This window comes from Oncorhynchus keta, chromosome 11 (assembly GCF_023373465.1).
Source record: "Oncorhynchus keta strain PuntledgeMale-10-30-2019 chromosome 11, Oket_V2, whole genome shotgun sequence".
Taxonomy (NCBI): Eukaryota; Metazoa; Chordata; class Actinopteri; order Salmoniformes; family Salmonidae; genus Oncorhynchus; species Oncorhynchus keta.
The window spans coordinates 53,387,612-53,400,079 of NC_068431.1; the positions used below are offsets into that span (position 1 = coordinate 53,387,612).

Below are 12,468 nucleotides of genomic sequence, written 5' to 3' on the forward strand. Positions count from 1 at the left end.
TCATCGGGGTTTTCAGCAGTTTCATGCGAGAAAAGGTTTTCTCGCAGATATACGTGCTGCCAAAAACTGTGGACATTTTCATTGCGTGTTTTTTGATGTTTGGATATGTGTCGTTTGGGAGGGCGGCATAGAAGTCAATGAGACTGTTGGGCTTGAATGCGTCTTTCAGAACATCACAGTTCTGTAACTCAGCCAACTCAAACTGATATGAAGGCTGGGCTTCATCAATGTCGGCAACAAAGGGGTTCTGAAAAAGACGGATTTATTTTGCATGAACATGTAGTTCACTGAATCGCACACCGAACTCCGCCTTCAGCATTTCCAGTGCTTCCACGCACTTTTCAGCTGGGAACGGGACCGCTGGGTTCTCTGTCGACAGGTTTTGGGTAGCAGGAAGATGGATGAAGTTGCGCTTTTTCACTTGTTCCAAAAGCAGCGCTAATTTCACCTCAAATGCTTTTATGTGTGAATACATGTCGCAAATGAGTTTCCCCTCGCCTTGTATACATTACTCCCGATTTCTTCAACGCGTCTGGTGATTGTACTCGCCGACAGACTTACGGCATTAAATGCATCTTTCTTCTCGGGACACACCTCCTCCGCGACAGCATCCATACATTTCTTAACAAACTCTCCGTCAGTGAAAGGCTTACCGCTTCTTGCTATCAGTTTAGCAACCCGAAAGCTGGCCCGAACGGATGCCTGGTTCAGCTGAGCTTGGCGTACAAATGTATTCTGCTGAGATAGTAGTCCACTTTTTAGCTCTGAGAGTTTGTCTGCTCGTATTTGGCCTTGCAAGCTATCGTACTTGTCTTTGTGACGGGATTCATAGTGTCGACGAAGATTGTATTCTTTGAATACCGCCACAGTCTCTTGACAGATGAGACAAACAGCCTTTTCTTTGCATTGAACAAAAAAATAATTGTTTGTCCACTGCAGGTTAAATACCCTGCATTCTGAATCAATTTTTCTCTTACCTAACCTTTTCGCCATTATTCCGTTCTCTCTTTGACAGGGCCGGGCCTAGGATTTTTTTTCTGGAGGCCAAATAGGAAAAAAATTCGACAGCGTCTCTGGTATTGTTCAGAGGGCCGGGCCAAATGTGCTGACGGGCCGTATCCGGCCCGCGGGCCGTAGTTTGGTGACCACTGCTTTAGAGTGTATTCTATCCAAATCTAACAATTATATGCATATCCTAGCTTCTGGGCCTGAGTAACAGGCAGTTTACTTTGGGCACACTTTTCATCCGGAAGTGAAAATACTGCCCCCTACCAAGAGAGGTTAAGTGCTAGACCTCAGCTGAATACGGTAATGAATAGTGTGGCGGTTGAACAAGTTGCAGAGACTAAATTACTTACCGTTACCTTAAATTGTAAACCGTCATAAAAAACATATAGATTCAATGGTTGCAAAGATGGGGAGAGGTCTTGGCGTAATAAAGAGATGCACTGCTTTTTTGACACCATACTCCAAAAAGCAAATTCTGCAGGCTCTAGTTTAGTCAAATCTTGATTATTGTCCAGTCGTGTGGGCCAGTGCTGCAAGGAAAAACCTAGTTAAGCTGCAGCTGGCCCAAACGTTACGGCAAAAGCACACCACAGAGCGGCACGCTTTGCTCTTAATTGTAATCAGAGGGCTGATATAAATCCTATGCATGCCAGTCTCTCTTGGCTAAGAGTTGAGGAGAGACTGGCTGTTTCTTATAAAAAGAAGTGATGCAATGTGTTGAAAATCCCAAATGGTTTGCATAGTCAATTTACACACAGCTCTGACACACACACACTTTCCCACCAGACATGCCACCAGGGGTCTTTTCATCATCCCCAAATTCAGAACAAATTCAAGAAAACATACAGTATTATTGGAACTTCCTTCCATCTCATATTGCTCAAATTAACAGCAACCCTGATTTTTAAAAACAGATAAAGCAACGCCACGTGGCACAATGCCTCTCCCCTATTTGACCTAGATAGTTTGTGTGTATGCATTGATATGTAGGCTACGCGTGCCTTTTAAAAATGTATGTAGTTCTGTCCTTGAGCTGTTCTTGTTTAATGATGTTCTGTATTTCGTCATTCTGAATTATGTTTCATTTTTTGTGTGGACCCCAGGAAGAATAACTGCTGCTCTTGCAACAGCAAATGCGGATCCTAATAAAATACCAAATACCAGATACAAGAGGTCGCAATTTACGCAATAAATTGGTCCATGCCAATTGCCAGCCACAAAAGAAAATCAGCCAGGCTCTTTTTCGTCTTCTTCCAAATGGTAGCTATAAAAGCAGAGGTTGCACACAATGCAACAATATGATGAAGTGTGAATATTTCTGCCACCCACATACAGGAAAACAGTTCCAAATAAATGACATTATTACGTGCTCCACCACCCATGTCATCTACATGATTAAATGTACACGTGGGCTGTGTTATGTAGGTAAAACCTCTCGTTCTCTCACAGAGAATTTGTGAACATTAAAGTTCAATCAGGAGAAAGACAGGGATTATCCAGTTGCAGTACATTTTAATGACCTACAACATTACATTTCTACCTTTAGATTTTGTGGTGTAGAGAAAGTTAAGATAAGACAGGGGAGATGATATAAATAATAGGCCTACTCTGAGTAAAAGAGAATAGTTTTGGAATTTCACCCACCAGACATTATTTCCTAGAGGTCTTAATGATGAAATGCCTATGTATGTTATGTTGTAAATGTGAACATTAATTATGCCCTCGTTTCAGATTATGTTTATAGCCCAACTATTGTCTTTCTTTTACACATTTAGCATAGAGAATGTCATTGTTGTGATAGTCTTGGTAATAGTTGTAAGTTTTAAGGATCCCATTATCTCCTCTTTCCAGACATTTCACCAACTAAATTACAAGGGTTGGATATGTACTGAACAATTTAATGTCAGCACAAGTAATCTACAAAATGTATTATAATGACTAGCTTCAAACATTGTCTATTGGTATTGTTTTTAAATTGAACACATAGTTGACCAATGTAAACAATGTGCGAGTAAAGCTATTCTCTGCTTCAGATATGCACAATATCAAGGGGTAGGGCTGTTACGGTGACTATATTACCACCACACCGGCAGTCACGAGTCATGAAGTCAGTCAAATTACACATGACCATTTAGTCATGGTAAATTAGGCTTCTCCAAGCTCTGATGCTGCTGATGGTCATTAGTAGACTACCATAATTGCTAACTGTCTGGTACACAGCACTCTATTGTCCCTCTAATCACCCTGACATCAATGCAAATGTAATTAAAAATCAAATCAAACTCTTAATAAGAGCTGATGAGCTCATGTTACACAACATTTCTCTAGGCTTTGCAATTGTGTGAGAAAACAGAGTGATTGACTATTAAAACTGAGAGGATCCCATCAGCTTTCTATAGGCTAGGCCTCTCCCTAATGTCAATATGCCGTGTCCATTGCTGTTTTGGTTAGTCATTATTGTCTTATTTCACTGTAGAACCTCCAGCCATGCTCAATATGCCTGTCATGACTTGTCCTGATCAGGTCAGGTTACAGGAGACCACAACCCTACATATTATCTCTCAACCCCAACAGAGGAGGAGAGATCTAGGGGTCTGAAGATGTGGGGGTTTTATGACCCCTCACGCCCCTGGTAAATCTCAGGCCATAGCCAAATTCCTTTGTCCTGTTACTATGGAGAACCAGCCTCAGAACATTAAAACATAAAATAAAGGGACTTTGGAACAATGGTTTCCGTCAGCCAAAATGGTGGTCATGACGATAGGTGGAATATGAAAATGTATGTAATTTTTTTTTTTTTTTTAAAGGTTAATAGATGACGTTAATACGAAAACATTGTAACGTGAAGAGGTTTCCTAGTATATGTTTGATGTTTATACATTGTACGTTGTATGGAAAATATCCAAATCAAAGAGAATGTTTTGGGAAAGATGAAATGTGAAGTTAGTTGTCTAAAATAGGATTTGAGTCAAATCTAGACCTTGCCCTCATAACTTGGTACACCCAGAGAATTTCCCTAAAGGCAGTTACGCCCACTTCTGACCCAAGGGTATAAAACCTGTGAGTAAAGAATTTACAGGAAGACTACGTGACCCAAGGTCTAAAAGGTTAACGAACCCAAAATGCAACGCAAGTTTGAAGACAAAGAAATATTTTTCTACCCAAGCTACGGATGAGTAGCTGTGTCTAAACGGTGAATTCAAGTCGAACCACCTAGGCTCCATCTCCCATCGAATCGTGGTATCTACACGGTTTCATTCCAACGCTGTGAGCTCTGAGCTACAGAGTTGTCTGTCCTCAGAAGACCCCTTCCAGAGCATGGGTGAGGGAACAGACTCCTAAGCCAAAAGGACACTGACATCGAGAGGACGATCAGAGAGGTGCGCTGGGGTAGTGCGTCATCGAGCAGCTGAACGGTCCATTGAACGGTCCACGAGGAGAATCCTCAGAGACCTCCCCCACGTAATTACAACATTATATTCTGACCCATAAGTGTGGCAGTTTGGGGCAAGGCTAGGGTTAGAATAGCATAGCTGACAAATTCACCCAAATGTATATTTCTCTCGTGTACCTTCTTTTTTCTCTCTTTCTTTGAAATCCCCATTTTGGGTAACACGCGCCATAGTGTGTTGGCCCGTTATACTAAGTTCTAATCAATAGCCTATAATGTGTTTTGTCTATGTGTATCTTTTATCATCATTTTAGCTTTTTAGTAAATAAATATCCAACTAAGACTGGTGTGGTACGAACTCATTGGTGAGACCCGGGGCCATGCAGATTCACGGACTATACGACGTTCAGAACGAGATTGCAGAGGTAACTGGTTAATTAGCGGCTGTTGTAACATCGATATTCTGATATTCTTTGAGTTAATTTGGGAAATAGAAACTCAATAAAAACTAGTTTTCCCATGGTGCCCCAGGTTAATGCGTTAATAATTGCTTGATTCAGTTAATCACGCAATTAGAAACTTGTAATCATTCAATGCGCAACAGTCGTCACATTAACTAATACAACGTCACGACATGCCTTTGCTTGCCCTTTTGTTCCACCTCTCACACGTGGTGACCTCACCTGGTTTAACCTCTTAGGTCGACCCGACACGCAGGCGTCCCATCTAGACATCTGGAAATGCAAATGCGCTACGCTAAATGCTAATAGCACTCGTTAAAACTCAAACGTTCATTAAAACACACATGCAGGGTAGTGAATTAAAGCTACACTCGTTGTGAATCCAGCCAACAAGTCAGATTTTTAAAATGCTTTTCGGCGAAAGCATGAGAAGCTATTATCTGATAGCATGCAACACCCCAAAAGACCCGCAGGGGACGTAAACAAAATAATTAGCGTAGTCGGCGCTACACAAAACGCAGAAATAAAATATAAAACATTCATTACCTTTGACGATCTTCTTTGTTGGCACTCCTAGATGTCCCATAAACATCACTATTGGGTCTTTTTTTTCGATTAAATCGGTCCATATATAGCCAGATATCGATCTATTAATAATTTAATTTAATTTTGCACGCCCAATTTTTCCGTTTTTTTATTTGTTAAAAACGTTTGAAATATCCAATAAATGTCGTTCCACTTCATGATTGTGTCCCACTTGTTGATTCTTCACCAAAAAAATACAGTTTTATATCTTTATGTTTGAAGCCTGAAATGTGGCAAAAGGTCGCAAAGTTCAAGGGGCCGAATACTTTCGCAAGGCACTGTATGTGCGTAGGATATCTACTGTTTGCGTGGAAGTATGTGCGCAGCTTTAAAATGGATGTCTTTGTGTTCTTGACTTTAGAACGTTCCCTGAATAAACTGTACTAACCTTTTGCATGAGCTGAGTCTTTGACTAATTATTATTATACCCATGGTCTGACAAACCTTGGGGATTGGTCAGAGCTATTGATGGTTAGTTATTATCATTGGGATTGAAAATTCCCGTGACACAACACCTCTCTCATTGTCATTCAAAACCTAGGTTAACCTCCACTGTATTCACATCCTACCATGCCCTTGTCTGTACGTTATGCCTTGAATCTATTCTTCCGCAACAAAAAACCTGCTCCTTTTACTCTCTGTTCCGAAAGCACTAGATGACCAGTTTTTTTAGACTTTGGCCGTACCCTTATCCTACTCCTCCTCTATTCCTCTGGTGATGTAGAGATTAATCCAGGCCCTGCAGTGCCTAGCTCCACTTCCATTCCCCAGGCGCTCTCTTTTGTTGACTTCTGTAACCGTAAAAGCCTTGGTTTCATGCATGTTAACCTCTTAAACCTTTTGTAACTAGGGGGCAGTATTTTCATTTTTGGATAAAAAAAACTTTCCCGTTTTAAACTAGATATTTTGTCACAAAAAGATGCTCGAATATGCATATAATTGACAGCGTTGGATAGAAAACATTCCAAAACTGCAAAGATATTGTCTGTGAGTGCAAGAGAACTGATGTTACAGGCGAAACCCAGATAAAAATCCAATCAGGAAGTGCCGCATTTTTTGAAACCGCCTCATGCCAATGACTCCTTATATTGCTGCGAATGAGCTTACGTTTTCTACGTATTCCCCAAGGTGTCTACCGCATTGTTGTCACGCCCTGGTCGAAGTATGTATGTTTTTCTTCATTTATTTGGTCAGGCCAGGGTGTGACATGGGTTATTGTGGTGCGTTTTTGTCATGGGGTTTTTGTGGGGTGTCTAGCATAGTCTATGGCTGCCTGAGGCGGTTCTCAATCAGAGTCAGGTGATTATCGTTGTCTCTGTTTGGGAACAATATTTAGGCAGCCATATTCTTTGAGTTGTCGTGGGTGATTGTTCCTGTCTCTGTGTTAGTTGTCACCAGATAGGCTGTATAGGTTTTCACGTTCCGTTTGTTGTTTTTGTATTGTTCGTGGTTTTTCTTTATTAAAGATGTATCGAACTAACCACGCTGCATTTTGGTCAGACTCTCCTTCAACGGAAGAAAGCCGTTACAATTGTGATGTCTTTTTATGCATTTATGTTGAAGAATAGCCGTAAGGAACCACATTTAGCAAGTGGTCACATGGCTCCCGCAGAAAATCTTGCGTAAAGTACACAAGTAGCCATTTTTCCAATCGCTTCTTATGAGAAACCAATGGTCCCGACGGATATATTTATCAAATTGTTATGTGGAGAACACATTGAGGATTGATTCTAAACAATGTTTGCCATGTTTCTGTCGATATTATGGAGCTAATTTGGAAAAAAGTTTGGCGTTGTAGTGACCACATTTTCCGGTCAATTTCTCAGCCAAACATGACGAACAAACGGGAGCTATTTCGCCTACAAAAATAATATTTTTGGAAAAAAGGAACATTTGCTATCTAACTGGGAGTCTCCGGAGTGAAAACATCCAAAGTTCTTCAAAGGTAAATGATTTAATTTGATTGCTTTTCTTATTTTCATGAAAATGTTGCCTGCTGCCAGCAGAGCCTAGCATAGCATTATGCCATGATAAACTTACACAAATGCTTGTCTCGCTTTGGCTGTAAAGCATATTTTGAAAATCTGAGATGACAGTGTGATTAACAAAAGGCTAAGCTGTGTTTCAATATATTTCATTTGTGATTTTCATGAATGGAATATTTTTGTAGGAAGATTTATGTCCGCTGCGTTATGCTAATTAGTTTGAGGTTATGATTACGCTCGCGGATCCGGGTTTGATAGTCGCAAGAAGTTAAAGCTAGGGGCAGAATTTTCACTTTTGGATAAATAGCGTGCCCAATTTAAACTTCCTGCTACTCATGCCAAGAATATAAGATATGCATATTATTCATAGATTTGGACAGAAAACACTGAAGTTTCTAAAACCATTTGAATCATGTCTGTGAGTATAACAGAACTTATGTAGCAGGCAAAACCCAGAGGACTAACTGTTCAGGTTTTTTTTTCTTCCCCCATCTCTATTCACTGTATTGTCTTTGCCATTGGATATTTAATAGTAACCAATTTTCAGTTCCTACCGCTTCCACACGATGTTGCCAGTCTTTGGTTGAGGTTATTCCTTTGTGCATTGAAGTAGTAGGCCAACTCGGAACTGGGGACACTGAGTTGCGCAAGATATGAAAAGCAGAGGTGGTTTCTTTTCATTCATGTATTGAATACAGATTGCCCCGTCTACAATGTGATCGATTATTAACGTTTAAAAATACCTAACGTTGTATTACAAAAGTAGTTTAAAATATTTTGGCAAAGTTTATAGGTAGTGACGTTGTGTTTTTGTAAGATGTTTTTTTCTGGATCAAACGCACTTTATAAACTGACATTTTTGATATATATGGACGGAATTAATCGAACAAAATAACCAATTGTGATGTTTATGGGACATATTGGACTGCCAACAAAAGAAGCTCGTCAAAGGTAATGCATATTTTATATTTTATTCCATCGTTTTGTGTAGCGCCTGCTACGCTAGCTCCTTTGTTTACTGCTGGTGCAGATGGGTGCAGGCTATCAGATAATAGCTTCTTATGCTTTCGCCGAAAAGCATTTAAAAAATCTGACATGCTGGCTGGATTCACAACGAGTGTAGCTTTAATTGAGTATCTTACATGTGTGATTTAATGAAAGTTTGAATTTTATAGCATTTTATTTGAATCTGGCGCTCTGCATTTCCCCTGGCAATTGGCCAGTTGAGACGCTAGCATCTCCCATATCCATAAGAGGTTTAACATTAGAAGCCTCCTCCCTAAGTTTGTTTTATTCACTGCCTTAGCACACTGCCAACCCGGATATTGGACTTTACAGCCTAAGCTATGAAATAGGGTATAAAGTATCAGCCTACTTGGTGACACCCACAGAAGCACTATTTTTGCACAAGTTTTCGAATACCAATGTCCTTTCCGATATTCTAATATTCCTATAACGTACCTGTCCCTATATTCTATTCTATCAACAGATGTTTCTGCATTAAAGCATACCGGAAGATACGTTTACAACATATCTTTCAGAAGGTATTCATACCCCTTGACTTATTCCATATTCTTTTTTGCATTACAGCCTGAATTCAAAATAGGTTAAAAAAATAAAATAATCACATGTACACATAAACCCCATAATGACAAAGTGAAAACAGGTTTTTAGAAATGTTATGCACATTTATTGAAAACGAAATAAAGATATATCTAATTTACATAAGTATTCACATCCCTGAGTCAATACATGTTAGAATCACATTTGTCAGCGTTTACAATTCTGGGTCTTTCTAGGTAAGTCTCGAAATGATTTACAAACCTGCATTGTACTATATTTTTCAAGGTGGTTGTTGATAATTGCTAGACAGCCATTTTAAAGCAGATTGAGGTCAAAACAGTAACTCGGCCACTCCGGTATATTCACTGTCTTCATGGTAAGCAACTCCAGTGTATATTTGGACAAGTGCTTTAGGTTATTGACCTGCTGAAAGGTGAATTCATCTCCCAGTGGCTGGTGGAAAGCAGACTGAACCAGGTTTTCCTCTAGGATTTTGCTTGTGCTTAGTTCCATTCCTTATATTTTTCAGCCAGAAAAACTCCGCAGTCCTAAACGATTACAAGCGTACCCATAACATGATGCAGCAACCCCTGTGCTTGAAAATATGGAGAGTGGAATGTGTTGTATTGAATTTGCCCCAAACAAAACACTTTGTATTTAGGACAATTGATTTGCTTTGCCACATGTTATGCAGTATTATTTTAGTGCCTTGTTGCAAACAGGATGCATGTTTTGGAATATATCAGGCTTCCTTCTTTTCAATCTGTCAATTAGGTTAAATATTGTGGAGTAACTACAATGTTGTTGATCTATTCTCAGTTTTCTCCTATCACAGCCAATAAACTATGTAACTGTTTTAAAGTCACCATTGGCCTCATGGTGAAATCCCTATATGGTTTCCTTCCTTTCCAGCAACTGAGTTAGGAAGGATCCCTGTATCTTTGTAGTGACTGGGTGTTTTGATACACCATCCAAAGTGTATTTAATAACTTCACCATGCTCAAAGGGATATTCAAGGTATATTTTTTAGTCATACACTTCTACCACCAGGTGCCCTTCTTTGCGAGGCATTGGAACACCTCCCTGGTGTTTGTGGTTGAATCGGTGTTTGAAATGCACTGCTCGACTGAGGGAACATACGGATAATTGTATGTGTGGGGTACAGTGGTGAGGCAGTCATTCAGAAATCATGTTAAAACCAATTATTGCACACAGAATGAGTCCATGCAACTTATGTGACTTGTTAAATCACACTTTTTTACTCCTGGAGTTATTAAGGCTTGTCAAAACAAAGTGGTTGAATACTTATGGACTCAAGACATTTCAGCTTTTTGTTGTTAATGAATTTATAAAAAAATATGTATAGAAAAACATAATTCCACTTTGACATTGTGGAGTAGTGTGTGTAGGCCAGTGACACACAATTCCAATTTCATCAATTTTAAAATGCAGGTTGTAAATCAACAAAATGTGGAAAAATAAATACTTTCTGAAGGCACTGTGTGCTTCCATTGCAAACAAGAAATTAAACATACTTTACAGCCAGCATTGTTATAGTCTCTGACTAACATGTCTTGTCTTTCAGTCAAACAGGCTATTCCAGATTACCATTTGTATTTGCCACCTGTTTTTAGTAAGGACAGGATACACACCCACACAGAGGGAAACAACAGTCACGTGCAGCTATAATATGCAGTAAAATAGCATAGGAAACAACAGTAAAATTCACATATGGCTGCATATTACTGCTTATTATATGCTGTAAAATGTGGCCTAGCAAACAACAGTAATATGCAGCTATATGCTGTAAAATGTAGCCTAGCAAACAACCGTAAAATGCAGCTATAATATGTAGCCTAGGAAACAGCCATCACATGCAGCTATAATATGTAGTAATATGTAGACTATGAAACAACCAATATGCCAACAGCTGTAGCCAGGGGAAAAACAGTCATATTCAGCTGTAGCCTAGGATACAAAAGTAATATGCGGCTGTAGGTTATAGATAAAGAGATTAAGATGTAGGATGAACCTTTAAAGAGGAGAATAACCTTACCTGATACCTCGAGCTTTACTGGTGGCATGGCTTGACTTAGAACACTGCTGCTGCTGTGTGAAGAATTCTGTGTGTGGAATTCAGTTAGCTACAGAAGTCTACTGTCCTTTTATAGAGAAATCTTTTTTTGCTAGTTGGGCACTACACTGCTCGCTAGTGAGCTACACACTCTACTGGCAGTCAATATGGAGGCGGTGCATTATATAATCCTGGTATATAACCCATTGCTGAGGAACAAAGGGACAGGGAGGGGAGAGAGAGAGTGGAAAGAGAGCCAGCATCATTCAGAGATGAGAATACAGGGACAGTTATAGAACAGTCCCTTTTCTGATCTTCACACCAGGGTCAGGGGTTCATTTCAATGTATAGAGGCAGAGAACCATTGCGATAGGTCCTATTTCACTGTAGTACTTTTTTTGTTTACTTCCTGAATTGAATGAAATGACTGCTTCTCACAGGCAATTCTTGTAGTTTTAATTAAGCATTTTTAGATTATTTTTGCATGTTGTTTCCTACGATGTGCAGTGCTTTTAGGCTTGAACTTAAACCTTTAGGCTAAGTCATCTTGTAGTGGGAAGTGATTATGGGCTATTTGTACAGCTTACCTCACAGGGGCAAGGGTCAGATGAGTTTCATTGCTTTCATCCCACACACACCTCTACTATTAGTATTCAACTATTCTCTAATGGCACTATAATGAAAAATGCATAATAGTTCTCTATCTATACATTCACTGGACATTTAAACCAATATATTGTGTATTTTTTTTTATCAATTAGAAGGATGCTGGCCTGTTCAAATACTTGTGTAATAAAATAACAAAATGGACATAGAGAATAGACCGGTGGCAGTTAATGTGCACTGGTTGTCTTCTGTTACGTATAAACCTGTTACGTATCTCTGATATACTAGCATACAACTCCCCCTTGTGGCTATTCAGATGATGGTTAAACAGTGTAGTACAGTAGATCCTTGGACATTTATTACCACTCTTTGAAAACCAATGCACAAATAAATACTTTTTTAAACTTAGAATTAAATAATGAAAAATCTGTTATTAGGCTATACAGTCATTCTACACGGACTTTGAATTCAGTTTTAGAAACACAATTTGTCAGTCTTTCTTTTGAGGAACATGCAGCAAGCTATGCATGCCTAGTTTGTTCATTTAGCCTAGCAGATGCTCTTATATTCCCATGCCCTAATCACAGTCACCGCAAATCTATTTTTAACAACAATATCAATAAATAAAATAAACTTGAAAATTATACTTTCCCAAATGAACAAAAGTTGCAAGTGCATATAGGCCTAACTGATTATATGCAGTTGCTGTGTTAAAAAAAAACAAATGGCTTTTTCTCAAATTCAGCGATGATCAGATACTTTTTTGGTTTATTTTTATTTCACCTTTACTTAACC

At 39.2% G+C, this 12,468-nt stretch overlaps 1 protein-coding gene across 3 annotated transcripts in view; it reads right to left on the reverse strand.

Moving 5' to 3' along the window:
* Window positions 1-12,468, reverse strand: part of bco2a (beta-carotene oxygenase 2a) — a 120,864-nt gene that overhangs the window by 83,726 nt on the left and 24,670 nt on the right. Inside the window, exon 1 of one of the 3 annotated variants that reach the window (XM_035781297.2) lies at window positions 11,050-11,253. The exons of the other annotated variants lie outside the window; for them this stretch is intronic. Within the exon in view, the coding sequence (XP_035637190.2) occupies window positions 11,050-11,077 (28 nt within the window). The 5' untranslated portion in view covers window positions 11,078-11,253. Of the gene's footprint in view, window positions 1-11,049; window positions 11,254-12,468 lie in introns of those variants that run through there. 3 annotated transcript variants of the gene reach the window in all.